Here is a 15,907-nt window from a genome sequence, read left to right on the forward strand (position 1 = left end):
ATAACTGCCCTACTCCTGTTACTTCTATAATGCCTCAGCCCTGGTCTGATCATTTCCTGATCTCCTTCACGCCAGAGGCTACACCTCCCATGATTAGCAACAGCATAGCACTTGCTGCCCCTACTAGAAATCAAAGAAATATTACTCCAGAAAAACTCATCCCCCTCATTCTCCCCACACTGAACTCTATCCCAGACCAGACCGACTCATCTCCCATGGTAGAAATGCCTAATAAAGTGATGCTCTCATCTCCTGACGCTATAGCACCATTGAAAACCAGAAAGACTAAACCCTGACAACACCTAAACACATGGTTTTCGCCCCATCTAAAAGCAATTAGACAGGAAAAACGTCTTAGTGAAAAAACATGGAGCTCAGACCCCTCAGATCACAACAAAAACAACCTGAATAAACTAGCCACTCTCTACAAAACTCTACAAAAAAGAAATCATGCTAGCCAAACAAACATCCTACAACCTCCATATCTCCCAAGCTAAATCAAATACTAAAGAATTGTTTGCTATTCTCAAAGAGGTAGAATCACCAATCCAAGCTCCAGACTCTTGCCTCAAGGACAAAAATGGGTGAACGAACATTCAAAATACCCTAGCCAACAAAATAATGCTTCAGGCTAAGATCAACAACAACAAAAAACACTCTTATTACCTCTAAGACTTGTACTAATGCCACACCAGCTCCCCAGGCCCTCCCAATCCCACCCACATCCCGACCCCCCTGCTTCTACTTTCACAAAGTAACTATCAAAGAAGTTGAAAAAGTTATCCTCAAACCATCTAATTGCCAAGGTGACCCTTGCCCAGCTCAAATTATAAAAGATGCTGCCCGTGAACTGTCCCCTTTCATACTAAACTTATAAACGCATCAATTACATCAGGCACTATACCTTAACAGCTTGAAACACTCCTGGGTCCTCCCCCTCCTCAAAAAACAAAACCTCGACCCATCTATCCCAACTAATTACCGCCCTATCACCACAGTGCCATTCCTACTCAAAATCTTAGATAAAATAGCGTATTTGCAAATCCAGCATCATTTGGAACAAAACCACCTTCTAGGAGTTCGACAGTCTGGCTTCAGACCTCAACATGGTACTGAGACTGCGCTCATAGACCTCAAGGCACAGATTGATGCACTAAGAGACGAAGGCAAAACGGCACTCCTACTACTCCTCGGTCTCTCAGCTGCTTCTGATTTATTTGATCACAAGATTCTCTGCAACCACTTGGATTCTGCAGCTCACTTCTCCCAAGAGGCAATCAACTGGATCATGTCCTTCCTCGATAACCGGACTATGCAAGTTTTCTCTCCGCTAGCAGCCGCTGACCCCTCACCCATCTCTTGCGGTGTGCCTCAGGGCTCATTCGTATCCCCTACCTTGTATAACATCTTCATAAAGCCCCTTTTTGATGATCTAGATGGTCTGGGTATCACCTATAGAAATTACGCGGATGATACATGGATCCTCATCCCGTTGACGGGGGACTACGGAAAGGATTTGGCCTTTGTAAACAGAGTATACCTCATCATCGAGGCATGGATGGCCTCTCACGGTCTGTGTCTGAATGATGACAAAACTGAACTCCTCATTCTAGGCACCCCATCTAACATTGATAAACTAGGCCAGGACTACTCCTCCTTCAAAATTGTTAACAACATTATTGTGGCTAAGGCAGTCAAAACCCTTGGCTTTTACTTAGATTCCACGCTAACCTTCGGAAAACAATTAAATGCTATGGCCTCGGCCACCTCTTATACCTGCAAGCTAATCAGAGCAGCCAAGCCCTTCCTCTCAACTAACAACTGTATTACTCTAGCGAGAGCCCTGATCCTGTCCAAATTGGACTATTGCAACACCCTCTATGTAGGCAGTAACAAATGCATCACAACCCAAGATTCAGACCCTCCAAAACAACGCCCCAAGAGCTGCCCTAAGCCACCCAAAAAACGCTCACATCTCCAACCTTAGGAGATCTGTCAACTGGCTCTCTACGAACGACAAGATTCTCCTCAAAACTGCATCCCTGACACACAAGTGTCTCCACCAGTCTGCCCCACACTACCTTACAACCGGATTCACTAGACAAGTAACCAGTCACCCTCTAAGAAAAGTCAACTCCAACCTTCCACTAGTACCTAGATATAAACACACTAAATCTGGCAGGAGCAGCTTCCCCGTCAAAGCAGCACAATTCTGGAACTCCCTCCCCCCCTGCCTTAAGAGATTATCTACCCTACCTACAATTCAGATCCAAGCTTATCCATTGGTTTAAGGAACACGACATCTGAACTCCTATCACATTCGATCTCGTTAGCACCCACGGTACTTATTGTAAATATGTGTCCTACTGTACTTCACTGCATTTATTGTATATATTTGTCCCACAGCAGTGCTTACTTACCTCTGTATGAATTTCGCTCTGTTGACCATGCACACAGCATTGTAACCATAGCTGTTTCTTTTTACTCTATGTACAAATGTAACCTAAGCTTAACAACCCTTTTTATGACTTTGCGCCCTAAAACCCTCTGGTCTGGTGTGCAATATAAATAATAAAACAAACAAACTAACTCTGCAAGGGTAGCTCCTTCCCAAGGAAACGCCCAAGCGCAGGTACCGAGGTGATTCTAGCTACCGGCCGTCAGGCCGAGAGGGGTCATTACATCCTTCCGATGAAATTACTGAGGGGCCGCAAGGTTCTTTTACCGGGTGTACACCCGAGGGGCAACGCCCGAATACCGACCAGATGTCTGAGTGGGCGCCTGCACGCAGCACTACCGGCGATACTGCCGAGGGCAACACGCCTACCAGGTCCTGTGCGGAGGTGCAGGGTAGGTCTCATGCTCCACCGCCAAGAATCTTGGAGGAGGCCGGGCCCAGTGAACCAAGCACCACGACTTTGGCACGTGGCATGCAGTTCGACAATTTGGCAGCCGCGCCAGGCAAAATGGCCGCTCGTCCGATACCGCCCCTGGGAACAGAGCAGGTGAGAGAACGAGTTACAAGGTGGGACTGGTGTCAACCAAGTCCATGGCCTACAGCTTATCCATTGGCATCACAGGACAGGTTTGCCCCGCAACGGACTAGACAGAGTACACACCGGCCCCAGCAGCTGCCTGCTACCTCGTCAATACCACCTTTCGGCCCACCGTCCTGTGAGGACAGGTTCTATGAAAGGTTTCTCACTCAGATGAGATCTCCTCAGATGGTGGCCATCCTTCGGGATGTGATCAGGGACATGAACCCTGCTGCAGTCCACCTGCGCCTATAGTAATTCCGCCTATGGCCCTGATGCAGCCCCTGCTGCCCTTGCCGGCTCCTTCGATTCTGGCTCCACTGCCTCCCACAGTTCAGGCGGTTCAACACCAGCCTCCACAGCAGCCTCCGACTCTGGTTCCCACACTGCAGCCCTCCGCGCCCAGCTCTCCTCCACCCGCTCTGGACCAGCCAGACACCCTGGTGGACACAGACGAGGAGGAGGATCCTGACAGGCCGTGGTCAGCCAATGCTTTCCATGAACGGCTTGCAGGTTTGGCAGAGTATTCGGGGCTCCCTCAACCCAAGGTCGTACAACCGAGGCAGGGGTCCTGGCCGAGGTCCTCACTCTATGCCCTGCAGCTAGAACGGGGATCCCGAAGCAGAAGGACGTTGTCACCTTGGTCCAGAAGGGGTGGCTCAAGCCAAACTCGGCCCAGCCTGTCAATCGGCGCCTCTACGCCAAGTATAGGCAAATGGAGGGGATCCACTCTTGCTGTCGGCACACCCTCAACCGCACTCTTGGGTCACTCTACTCAAAGCCTTAGTCGTCCTCGGCCACCTCGTCCTCAGCGCTGTTAGGCAACGAGGAGAAGATCTTGGAGGCTTACGGAAAGAAGCTTTATTCCAACTCCTCACTGCACCTTCGTCAATGCAACACGGATGCCATGCTGGCAGTCGTTAACCAGAGGCTTTGGCGGGAAATAGCCGACTTCCTTACAGAACTTCCGGTGCAGAGCCAGGCACACTTCAAGGCGGGGCTGGCAGAGGCCAAACTGGTGGCACAGGACATCATGGAGTCCACCGTGGACCACATTGACACCTATGGCCGGGCCATATGCATCACCACGGACATGAGGACTGCCTGGCTTTGGGCTACTAAATTCAACCCAGACGTCCAGGAACGCATATTAGACCTTCCATTTGAGGGTACTGACATCTTTCCCTCCACCACCAATGATGAAATAGATAGAAAAACAGTTCTGAAACTGCAAAGTCTTTATCCTTCCGAAGGCCACGCCCAATGCGTACACCCAGTCACATCAACGCTCCGATAAGGAGCGTGCGTTTGGCGGGTTCTGTAACTTCCAAGAACGGAGGTCTAGACAGCCTGACCGTTCTGAGTCAACGCTGGCACAAACAACAAAAGGGGGAGCAAGGGCTTCTTTCAGTTCCCCTCCTCTGTAACAGCCTCAGAGGGAAAGAATGCATGACGTGCCCCTTCGGGTCCACGTGTCTCCGGTGGGGGGCAGGCTTTCCCTTCACGCACAGTTTTGGCGTCAGAAGTTTGCGGACCCCTGGATCCTCTCCATTGTATCCATGGGGTACCGCCTACCGATTCCTCTCCCCCCCTCCCCTCCTGCAGATTGGGACAGCAACTCTGTTGGCGCAAATTCAGTCGCTCGTCAAGAGCCAGGCAGTGGAGGAAGTCCCAGTGAGGCTTGGGCTTCTACTCCAGGATTTTCGCTATACAAAAGAATAACCAGGCTGGCCTGAGAGTTGTGTTGGATCTCTCCACCCTCAACCTCTCCCTCCCTCTTCAAAAAGTCAAGATGGTTACGCCAGCACTTATAGTGGAGACACTGTGCAGGGGAGACTGGATGTGCTCACTGGATCAGAAGGACGCTTCCCAATTTGGCAGCCTCATTGATCCTTTCTGAGGTTCAAGATCATGGGCTGCCATTTCCAAAACAAGGTTCGACCCCTCGGCCTCAACTCAGCCCCCAGGGTGTTGACTAATGAATGCAGTAGCCGCCCTCCTCAGGGCTCAGGGCCACCACGTCAACCCATACCTGGGCGACTGGATCATCGGGGCGAGATCCCCGGAGGCGGTGCATCACACTTCCTCCACTCTCATGACCACTCTCCACGAGCTGGGATTCTCTATCAACCTCAAGAAGTCTCAACTGCAGCCTACGCAGAGTCTGACCTTTCTGGGTCACATCTGGGACACGAGATCCGAGTGAGTTTTCCCCTCGGAGGACAAGACCATGGCCATCAAGAGGGCCGGAGGTCGCTTCCTGAGCCGTGAGGACACCTCGGCCTGGTGGTACCAGCATTTACTGTGGATCATGGCGGCGGTCCTACTGGCCGTCCCCCACACAAGACTGAAGATGAGATCATAGCTGCACTTCTCAGCCTCATGGAATCAGGAGTGGGGCTCCCAAGTGGAGCTTGTCAGCATTCCTCATTCTCTCCACCTGGACCTCACCTGGTGGTCCAAGGACGGCAACCTGCAGACTTGCAGGCCCTTCTGGAAGGCACCCCCTCGGGCCACCATCACCACAGATTCCTCCCTGGAAGGCCACGCTGGACAATCACAGCGTCCATGGAGTCTGGTCCCTGCAGGAGTCTCGTATCAACTGGCTGGAGCTGAAAGCAATCTGGCTAGCTCTCAAAGCTTTCCTTCTGCTCCTTGGGGCAAGGTCGTCCTCATCTAGACAGACAACTCCACCAGCATGTATTATGTCAACAAGCAGGGTGGCACCAGGTCCCCCCTGCTGTGCACCCTAGCAGTCAACATGTGGGAATGGGCCCTGCATAACAACATCTACCTGACTGCTATCCACGTCCCTGGGGAGTCCAATCTGGAAATGCACAGGCGGAGTAGACTGGAAGCGGACAATTACGAATGGCAATTGAATGATTATGTTCTGCTGGGGATCTTCAGAAGATGGGGGCATCCTCATGTGGACCTCTTTGCCACCAGCTTTAACAGGAAATGCCAGCGGTTTGTGTCCTGGCAGGGTCAGGGCCCCGGCTCCCTGGGCAACGCTTTACAGATACAGTGGAACAGCATGATGGCATATGCCTTCACTCCCACTGTGAACTGTAAGATAAGAATCATGTCACCTCCGCATCATTCTGATAGTTCCATGGTGGCCGGCGAGACCTTGGTTCTCAGAGCTCCTCAGCCTCAGTCTGGCCACCCATTCACCTGCCGCTGGGCCCAGCTCACCACCTCTCGCAGCAGCGGGGCAGGGTCATCCACCCTGCTCCACAAAAATTAGCCCTAGCAGTATGGTAAGATAGTCGGTAAAATAGCTGGTAAGATAGCTCAGCGGGTTGAGCACTTGCTGCTGCGATCTGAGTGTGATCTGCAGGTCGCAGGTTCGAATCCTGGCAAGGCCAACTCAGCCTTTCATCCTTCCGAGGTCGATAAATGAGTACCAATTTCGTTTGGGTGATATTGTATGTAAATGGGTGCTCTGTAAAGCGCTTTGGATTAAGGCGCTATATAAATAACACATCATTATCATTATGGTTCCTGGGCAGGTCACTCTGAAGCATTGAAGCCTGTCTCAGGCTAACCTAGAAATCATTCAGAACGCTAGGAGCAACGCTACTAGGAGCCAGTACAAGAGTAAATTGACTAGGTCCCATCACTAGGCAGAATCTAAGGCGATAAACCTCCCCCCCTTACTTGCACATTGGACCACGTTCTCACCTTCTCGGCATACCTCGCTCACTCCGGGGTCCATATCGACACATGCCACACCAACTTGGCAGCCATCAGCGCCTACAGGAACTCTGAGGAGGAGGTTTTCTCTGGTTAAACGACATGTGGTGGGCCTCACCAGGCTCTACCATCAAGAAATCACACCCTGTGTGAGATCTCAATATAGTGTTGGGCGCCCTAGCGCACAAACCATTCGAACCAATGGCGTTCACGGCATCAGGCAGGTCACCATTAAAACTGCTTTGCCGGTGGGTCTCACCTCTGCCCGAAGAGAGAGCGAAATCCAAGCATTGGTGGCTTCAGCACCCTATACTACTTTTCACAAGATAAGGTGGTCCTGCGAACGCACCCCGCGTTCCTACCTAAAGTAGCCTCATCCTTCCATCTAAATGAAGAGATAGTGTTACCCACCTTTTTTGGTGATCCTAAGGATGATGCTCAAAGGGTATTGCACTGTCTGGATGTCAGACGCGCTCTGAAATGCTATTTGGACAGGACCAAGACAGGATCAAGATACCCGGGTCATGGCCTGGCTATCGGGCATCCAAGGCCTGGTTTCGACCATCAAGGAGGTGCAGCACAAACCAATTCCAGCTAACATGCATGCCCACGCTGTCAGAGCCAAGGCCACGCCCATCACATTCCATAGACTGGTCCCGTGGCAGGTCGTCAGCAGGGCGGCCACCTGAGTCACACCTTTGGCTTTCTGCAAACACTAATGATTGGACGCCGGCTCTAAGTCAAGACGCGGCTTTCGGAAAGGCAGTGCTAAGGAACTTTTCTTAGAGGGTCACCTCCCCACCCTTGGGCTACACTCCCATGCAGTATGGAGGAAAGGGGACCGGGCATAAGAGTAATTATAAGTTATTCACTGTAGTGACTAACATACTCTTAGTCCATAGTCCCCTTTCCTCCATACGTCCCACCATTCTCCCCCCTAATAATACTGGTGTCATTAGGCAATGTTAATATTGTCAACGCGTCAATGGCTGAGGAGTGGCGCCGGTGGGCGGAGTCAGGGGAGTGCATGCTCCCAGGGCTGCGCACCTCTAAATTTAAAGGGGAAGAAGGTTTTTCTGGTGAAAAAGGTTCTGTCTCCCATCCCTAGCGAGAGACGCCCATGCAGTACGGAGGAAATGGGACTATGGACTAAGAGTACGTTAGTCTCTATGGTGAGTGACTTATAATTTTCAGTGTTTCTTTGGACCATACTTGTATTACAATTTCTTTGTACTGATTCTACAGCCCTCTCTCCCTCCTAAAATAAGCCTGGTTACTCCATCTACGCTACCACAAACTCAGGTAGTACAGCTCTATACCAAGAGTGTAGTCTTGTACTGTCTCAGTTTAATAGCTTTGATGAAGCCGGCTAGGACTTCAGAAAAACTTTCCTAACACATGGCACCTGCAAACCTCCTACAGTCTTGCACATTAGTCTGGTCACTGCTGACCGGTGCCGCGACCCAGAATGCGCTGCGGGAGGACCCCGGCCTCAGAGTGTCTGGAAGCATGTTGGAGGGTCACCAATTTTGTAAGGTGAATGACCCAAAAATCTGAACGATAAATCCAATAGGCCAAATAATCAATGCACCTTTTGCAAGAAAAAACAAAGTTTTATTACATGCAAAAGGTATCAGACTGTCCCGTAGAAGTGAACTTGCACTGTTATCTCCCCACCTAAAGGAGTTACATCTTTTATATGCTAAAACCGCAAATTAACAAAACTGTGCATAATAAAGATTACAACATGATCCCACGCTCTCCATTGGCCAACACGTAGGTACAATTCTAATGATCCCTTATAGTCCATTACCCTGTTGGTCACACATTATGTAAAACACATTTCCCCCAAACACATGACCTGCTACATCGTCATTGTGAGACTTACGAGTTGATTGACTGCCAGGTACAACATTTCTTATATTTTTGACCATCACGTGATGTGCACCCTTCCGCCAGTCTGATCAAAGTGTGAATAGCGAGGTCAGCTCTGCTTTGATAATACAATGGGCCTTCTCATTATACCAGACACTGTGGCATGCGCAAACGGCTCTCTGCCCTTGTAGATAAATGTACTGGCATCACCTCTGCTACTCCCATCCCAAATCATGGTACAGCCCTAGCACGTCTCCCTGCTACCCCCCATCTCTCTCGGAATCCAGGTGCCCATGAAAACATGATCGAGGCACCACTCTTATGCTTGAATTTTGCTTATTTATTGATCCCTAGACTGTGGCACCGGCAGTTCAAATAGGATGGACCACTCTTCAGGGGAGGGCAGTAGTGCTCCAAAACTCCCTGGATCTGACCTTCCTTTCTCAGCTTCTCCGAGCTCTGCAGCTGGACTCCAACTGTTATCGGCACAACATAACTTCTCTCGGGTGTGGAGGAGGAGAGGAAGAGAGACTTGTTTCAGGATCAACTGGTCAGAGCTGCAGCTACACGCTAAGCCTGTTCTCATACTTTCACAAACTGCATCCTATAACATGCCCTAAAATCCAACATGGTGGAAATCCTGCTACCTTCGTTCCCGGATCTCACCTTTACTGCAGCACTGCTCTGACTCCATCTTGCATGGCTAGCTATGTCAGCTACCTACTCGCACATCCCTCAAAACATAATACTGTATGCTACCGCTAAACGTAAAATACATCACCCTATCTTTAACCTCTGCTCCGCAACGTGAATACAGTGTTCCTCTTTCTGTTTGGCTATATAGTGTTTCTAATGTGTCTAACTACAAATGGATACATGCACATTATGCCATGCCCAACGAGAACTGCTACTACTAGGCCGCCTGCTAATGTTTTGCGCAGTCTAAATCTCTTTGCCTGCCTGGGACATTGCACTTGCATCTCAATAGGTATCGCTTGAGAAAGTTTCTCTTGAACTCTCAAATTCTCGTCCTTGGATACAGTTCAAACAAACATGGTGCGTTCCGACACAATCCAAAAGAAAAGAATGTTCCTCAATACCCTCTAGGCTCCAGCTTTGTACAGTTACAACAGAACAGCTGCCCATTTTATGTAACAAGAGCTCAAAGGATAAACTCCCGGTTTCTTCCACATCGAGTGGTTCAACTTGTATAGTTCAGCTTTCAGGTGACCAACGTGATCTTGTAACTCTCAACTTTCCTTGCCCTGTTCTTGGTCCACCCTTCTATAGCAGATTGGATATACTTGTCGGTGGTCCTACTAGGACTGAGTGAGTCTACTTATGTAACTCCTTATTGTTCTGCAGACAGTGTGTGTGACTGCAGGTTGTTACCCTGACTGCGTTCAGACCTCATGGGTCAAACTTTCATTCTTGTGGAATGAATCTCTCAGCTAGAACCCTCATGTTTTCTTCTTCTTTTAGGATTTTACCCCCTCCTAGGTTATATGCTTTGAGTTCAGCGCTTCGGGCAGTTTGCTTATTATTTGGTTTCTGGTAGCCCCCTCTTGGGCCTTATAATCTTTTCCCCATTCTTTGGTTTTCTCTTTCAGTTTCAGTGTATTATAGACCCACTGAGTCCTCTTTGCATTTGTTTTGCTCACTTAGCGTTTAGGTGTTCTCTTGGCAACTCACAGAACATAGCCGCCCTCCTCCCTCTTATTGCTGCTGTCCGCTTAACTTTATTTGGTGGGGCCTGTCGGGTGAGGCTATTGCTCCTTCTGGGTGGGAACCATCCTTTTCGGTTTGCCGGATGCATCCTCCTTCGGTCAGATGGGGCTTTTCTGCTGCTTCGATCGTGGCGTGGTCTCTTCCTCCCTGAGATCTTGAGGATGGGAATCCCCATTGTTCTCGCAATTGGCAGAGTTACGCAGGTTCTCCGCCCACTACATATGCGTTGTGGTCCTGCCTCCAGGTAACCAGGCCTGCACGGTCTCCCTGTTACTGGTCCCTATCCGGTGGTTGTCCTCTTCAGCCACGGCTCGGCTTCCCCTCCAGGTAAGGGGTATGCCCCTTATATGCTCCTCCTGGCAATGAAAGTCAGAGTTCCATTGGTATTGGACTATGTTTCATGGTGGGGTCAGCAACCAAACCTAGCACTTTTAATGGGCCCACTTCGTTAACAATGTCTACAACTTGCATATATGCAACAACCATGTTGGATATGTGAGTTAAGGTTGATGGTATACATTGCTTCACATAGGAGTCCTTATCCTATAGGGAGAGGTGGATGGAGGCAGGGGATCACCCACAGTGAACTGCTGCTTGCCCAATCCCCTAGGGAGTGTTTTGCGTAGCAGGCTCACCCCCCCCTACTCTCAAAATGGGGGCTCCCCCTTAGGTAGAATTGACCATTCCCTGGATTTGTCACAGGGAGAAACCCTGTACTAAGTTGAAGATTAGGATCTCTTTTGTATAGAGATAGGATAGTTGGTCGGTTAGCGTATGTTTGGGACAGTGGCCCGAATGTATTTTTCTGACATCCTGACTAGCACCCACTTTATTTTTTAGATTAGGAAATCCACCATAAAGGGAAGGTTTCAATTATTTATTTAATAAAATATACTTTTCAAACAGGTCATCTTGTCTGACTCCTATGTTTGACTTACCACAGTACCCATATCATTGAGTGGTTAAGGAAAGGGTTAGAGAAGAGCATAGGGAAAACAGAAGCTGCAGGTGTGAGCCCCTGTTTGTATATTTATTGGGGCAAATATAACTTTTTTCAAATTTATTTTTGTACTTTCCTTTATTGCCTCATTAACGTCTCAGCACAAATACTTAAAGATATGTCTAGAAGTAGAAAAACATTTTTCAACCATTTGAACCCAAAAGCGAGCCCAAATCTACCCAAAAATGTCAAGTAAGTCAGCATTAATGTTATCGGTATAAACTACGTTTCCTGGATTCGAAACGGGTAGTACAACTTTACAGATTTAAGCATCACCTTTATCACATGGAGTGTGCAAAAAGTACCTCTTTTCTCCGAAACCAAATAAAATAAGGAGCATATTTATTTTGGAAAAAATGTAGATCCATGTTATTACTAAAGTAGTCACGAAGGAATAGAATGCCATGGTCGGATCTCTCATGGTTCCCCACATCTGGGGCCAGTAACGCATCCATTCCTGCGTCTGTCGTCGTAGCCTTGAAAAATTTTAAATATAAAGCACTGCAAGTACCGAAATGCAAATCAAGCATGTGGGGTGGGTTCAACGGGGGCTTTCGACATGAATCTTCCAGGTTTCTGACACGTTTTTCTTGTGCTGCATCATGCTTCTGAATAAAGGGGTTAAAGAACTATAAATACGGCAGATATATTGTTTTGCAAACTTTTCTCGTTTGCGTTCTCAAGTCTTAGTTGTGCCTTCTAATGCGAAATGGAAACGTGTGGACATTTAGATGAGTGTCTGTAATCTCTGCTACTTTGTGGATAATGTGTGTTGATCTGTGCTCTTTTTTTTGTTGTAGGTTCGGGCTTTGGCATGAGTGTTATGACTGGTTACGCTGCCCCTCCCTCAGGGTTCCCAGTGACCTTTCAACAGCAAGCATTCCCGCAGCAATCTCCTTTTGTCCATCAACAGAACGGTAAGAACACCTTTGCGGGTGATGGTAGGATTGCGAAGGGGGCCATTTGCTGCCATGCTACATGATGGAGAGTGAAGAAGGTGGTGGGAGAGTAGAGCGAAGGAGGTGGTGGGAGAGTAGAGCGAAGGAGGTGGTAAGAGGGGAAAGCTGAGCAGTGAAGGCGGTGGTGGGGGGAGCAAATGAGGTGGTGGGAGGAGAGGGGGGAGCAAATGAGGTGGTGGGAGGAGAGGGGAGAGTGAAGGGGGTGGTGGGAGGAGAGGGGAGAGCGAAGGTTTTGGGGAGGGAAAGCTAAGGAGGAGAGGGGGGAGTGAGGGAAGAGTTGGAAGAAAGGAAGGGGACAAAAGAAGCATTGGGATAGCGGAGCGCGAAGGAGGGTGTAGGAGAGGGGAGAGCAAAGGAGAATTTGGGCGAGGGGAGTGTGAGGTAGGTGGGAGAGGGGATGAGTGAAGGAGGTGGAAGAGGTGAGAGTGAAGGAGGTGGGGAAAGCAGAGTAGGTGGGAGAGGGGAGAACTGAATGTGGGAGGAGAGCTGAAGAAGCCAACAGTACAGTGAGCCAAACTTGTAGGACACTCTACCTTCTGGCAGATGCTTTCAATTCAGGCGCACAAGCGCAACTCGCCTGCTAAAGCAAAAGACAAGGACGTTCCCACGACTGGCCAAGTCAGCAAAAGCAAGATGCCTCAAAGAAGGATATGAGATTTGCAAACTATTTGAGGCTGGCACTAGGAAGAGACCCAGAGTACCAACAAGCATTCCTTATTTTTGAAAGACGACTTTTTTGTCATTGACCTGTCACTGTTTGACTGTAATCTCACACCCAGAGGACCTGAAAGTTGTGGTCCAACGAAATTAGACAAGGAAGACAGACCCCCCCACCCCCCTCCTCCCAACATCCCTGGTTTCTTCAGTCGTGACTCAAAGTTTGTACTATATTTGGTGGTGTGATCTTTTATGAAGAAAGGGATTGATAAATGGATCATGGAGGAAGTCTTCTCTATCCAGTTCTTTAGTTTACGTCAGCTTTGTAACTGTGTCCTACCACAGTATTACCACAAACAACACTTTAACATTTAACTGTTAACACAGTATTCGCTCTCCCAGAGCCAGTTTCCAAAGCAAATAATCTGGGCACCAAATTTTATGAAGCACTAATCTATATTCCAAAGTTGAACTTAGGTACTCTGAATGCCTACTTAATCAATCTTCTCATGAAAAGGTATACCTCTATTTAAACTACAAATTCAAGGTAGGCCTGGCAAGAACTTTGATACTCAACTGCCGTGTCTATTTCAACAGAGTCATGCAGGCTGACAAAACATATATATAAATTAATTACATTTGCTCTCAAACCATGCTGGTGTTGCTCCTCTTGCGAAGAATTGAAGTTGCAGCTCACTGGATCCCTTTAAGAAATCGAAGATCTACTATCAAAGGTAGATTTCCCCCCTGCTAAGTTTAGCAAAGCTTGTTGCCCAGTATATTAGTTCCAAACTACCAATACACCTGTACCTCAGACAGTAAAAGGATCCCTTCAAGCTTATGAAGTTAATGAAGACTGTGCAATTATAACAAGCCTCTACAGAATAAACAATAACCTGCTGTCTGAATGTGACTTTAAAGGTTCTGATGCGGGTACGCAAAATTCAATGCTAGCCAAGTTGAGAAAGATGCCAAGCACTGCACCGAATTTTCTGCCTACCTTACTCGTCCTTAAACTTACTTTCTTAGTATTCTGATGCAGCTTTTGACCACATTCACCATTGTAGACATCATGGAGTAATTAAAATTAAAAAGGAAAACAAAGGGAAATGCAATCACTGCAAAACCCATCCGCTCTAAAAAGACTTTTAATGAAAGCCATTTAATACATCTGACTTTTTGCTTAAACATTGCACAGATATTAAACACAAATAATGTCCTGTTGCATTCAAAATCGGTCTCGACAGCCATACACAAAAGGGAAAAAATTGCAATAGGGCTTGCCACCAGTGCTCCACTATGGCATATTTGGAACATCCTGATAGATACTCACCTTTCAAAATCTCACCCCTTTATGCTCTGCGTTTCTGATCTACGATGCGACCTAACAGATCAACAGGAAAAATGGAGCCTGCTAGTACTAGCCAACACCAGAACAATTCAGATATTAATAACATGTTGCATGTGGCAGCTCATGAATGCTACCTGCTTAGAGGCTCACTAGCAGAGGAAAGAACAACCCAAAACTGTGAGAACCTTTTGCAACGCAAGTTTCCGAAATGTTAATGTCATTGAGGATTCTCCTTCATTCAATATCCAAAATGTATCTTGACGGCTGATGGGTCGGGTCTTGGTAGGGTGGGTTTGCTGTACACCTTAACATTGTATTTTTCTTTCTTTTGGTTTTTATATTGTTGAGCATCTATATAAAACATATTCTAAAAAAAAGCACAGGTAACTAAACTAGCATGGGAAGCTGCAGAATACCTTCAAACTTTCAAAAACCTTTGACCGCCCCCGTTGGGTCAGAATCTCATTTTTCAGGTTCATTTTGCAAAATCTGAGAATCCGCTGAACTTTTTGCTGGCTTTCTTTGTTTTTAGCCTTTTATTTTTCTGTCACAGGAACTACTATTGAAGTCATCCTGTAGAAGCAGCTACTTTTTGGAGTGGTGTCCTTCGTAGCCCATGTGACCACCAAGGGCACGGGTTCCCCTTGAAAGGCCCATTTTTGACCTGTGAGGAGTTTCACCCAGAAAGTTTGTTGGAGAGTATGCTGGTGGCATCTCTAAGTGTTGCTTTTGGCTGCACCAGGCTGTAGCCATTTTACTACGGTAGTAGCCAAATGCTCATATTTAAGTCATATTAAACCTGCCATTATGTTTCTGGTTTTTCTTTGTTTGGGCCATAAGGAACGGCCAGATTTGGTGTTCTGCTTACGTGGGCTTCTTCAGAACTTTGCGGTTTGTGTGGTTTTTCAGTTTAGACTGAATAGGGGTCTATGCTACATCCCATCTGCATGGATGTGCCTAAGTGTATGATAGTTTAGCTGGCTAGCCCAGGTTGTGGATTGGTGTTCAGTATTGTCCCTGCTGGATTGGGGCAGGGAATGGGCCCTGAGTCAACTAGAAATTCGTCCTCAAACCTATTTGGAAGAAAGCAGACTGGATCGGCTGCTCGTAGAAATGTTGTCCTAGTTGGGACATGTCTGTTGATCCATCTGTGTCTCCATGTTGGAAGATTCCCTTGCCAGGCTCCTGCTTCACTCCCATGTTGCATTCTGGAACAAGAGGCCTGAAGCCTCTGATGCTAGTCTAAAGCTTTCGCATCCTTGAGGGATTTCCTGTACTGATGGTGAGACTCTGTGCTGCTTTGCTGGAACCCTAAGTAGCTAGCTTCTGTGCCGCTCAACTTTCCTCCATCACTTTGTTAAATCTCCTCCTGCAGCTGGTCTTCTGAGGATTGTTCTTGCTGCCCCTCTAATTTGCCTCTGCCTGAGGTGCCTGTGACCTGATTGCTGGGTTCTCCTAAAAACCTGTGGTCTCTTGCTGCTGTGGTGTCCTCCATTGTGAATCCTCTACCGAGGGTGGGGGTCTTTGCTTGGGTGCTAGTGTCCTGGTCCGTGCCATCCCGAATCCTTTTGTAACCAGAGTTGCATACTGGTGTTCACCCAGA

At 48.0% G+C, this 15,907-nt stretch overlaps 1 protein-coding gene across 3 annotated transcripts in view; it reads left to right on the top strand.

The window, feature by feature from the left end:
- The window catches only part of AGFG2 (ArfGAP with FG repeats 2), a 1,592,250-nt gene that overhangs the window by 1,324,133 nt on the left and 252,210 nt on the right, over nt 1-15,907 (top strand). For all 3 annotated transcript variants that reach the window (XM_069644975.1, XM_069644984.1, XM_069644992.1), the window contains one exon: nt 12,138-12,254. In XM_069644975.1, the coding sequence (XP_069501076.1) occupies nt 12,138-12,254 (117 nt within the window). The remainder of the gene's footprint in view (nt 1-12,137; nt 12,255-15,907) is intronic.

The sequence above is a fragment of the Ambystoma mexicanum genome, chromosome 1p (genome assembly GCF_040938575.1).
Source record: "Ambystoma mexicanum isolate Mex_15411 chromosome 1p, UKY_AmexF1_1, whole genome shotgun sequence".
NCBI classification, from domain to species: Eukaryota; Metazoa; Chordata; class Amphibia; order Caudata; family Ambystomatidae; genus Ambystoma; species Ambystoma mexicanum.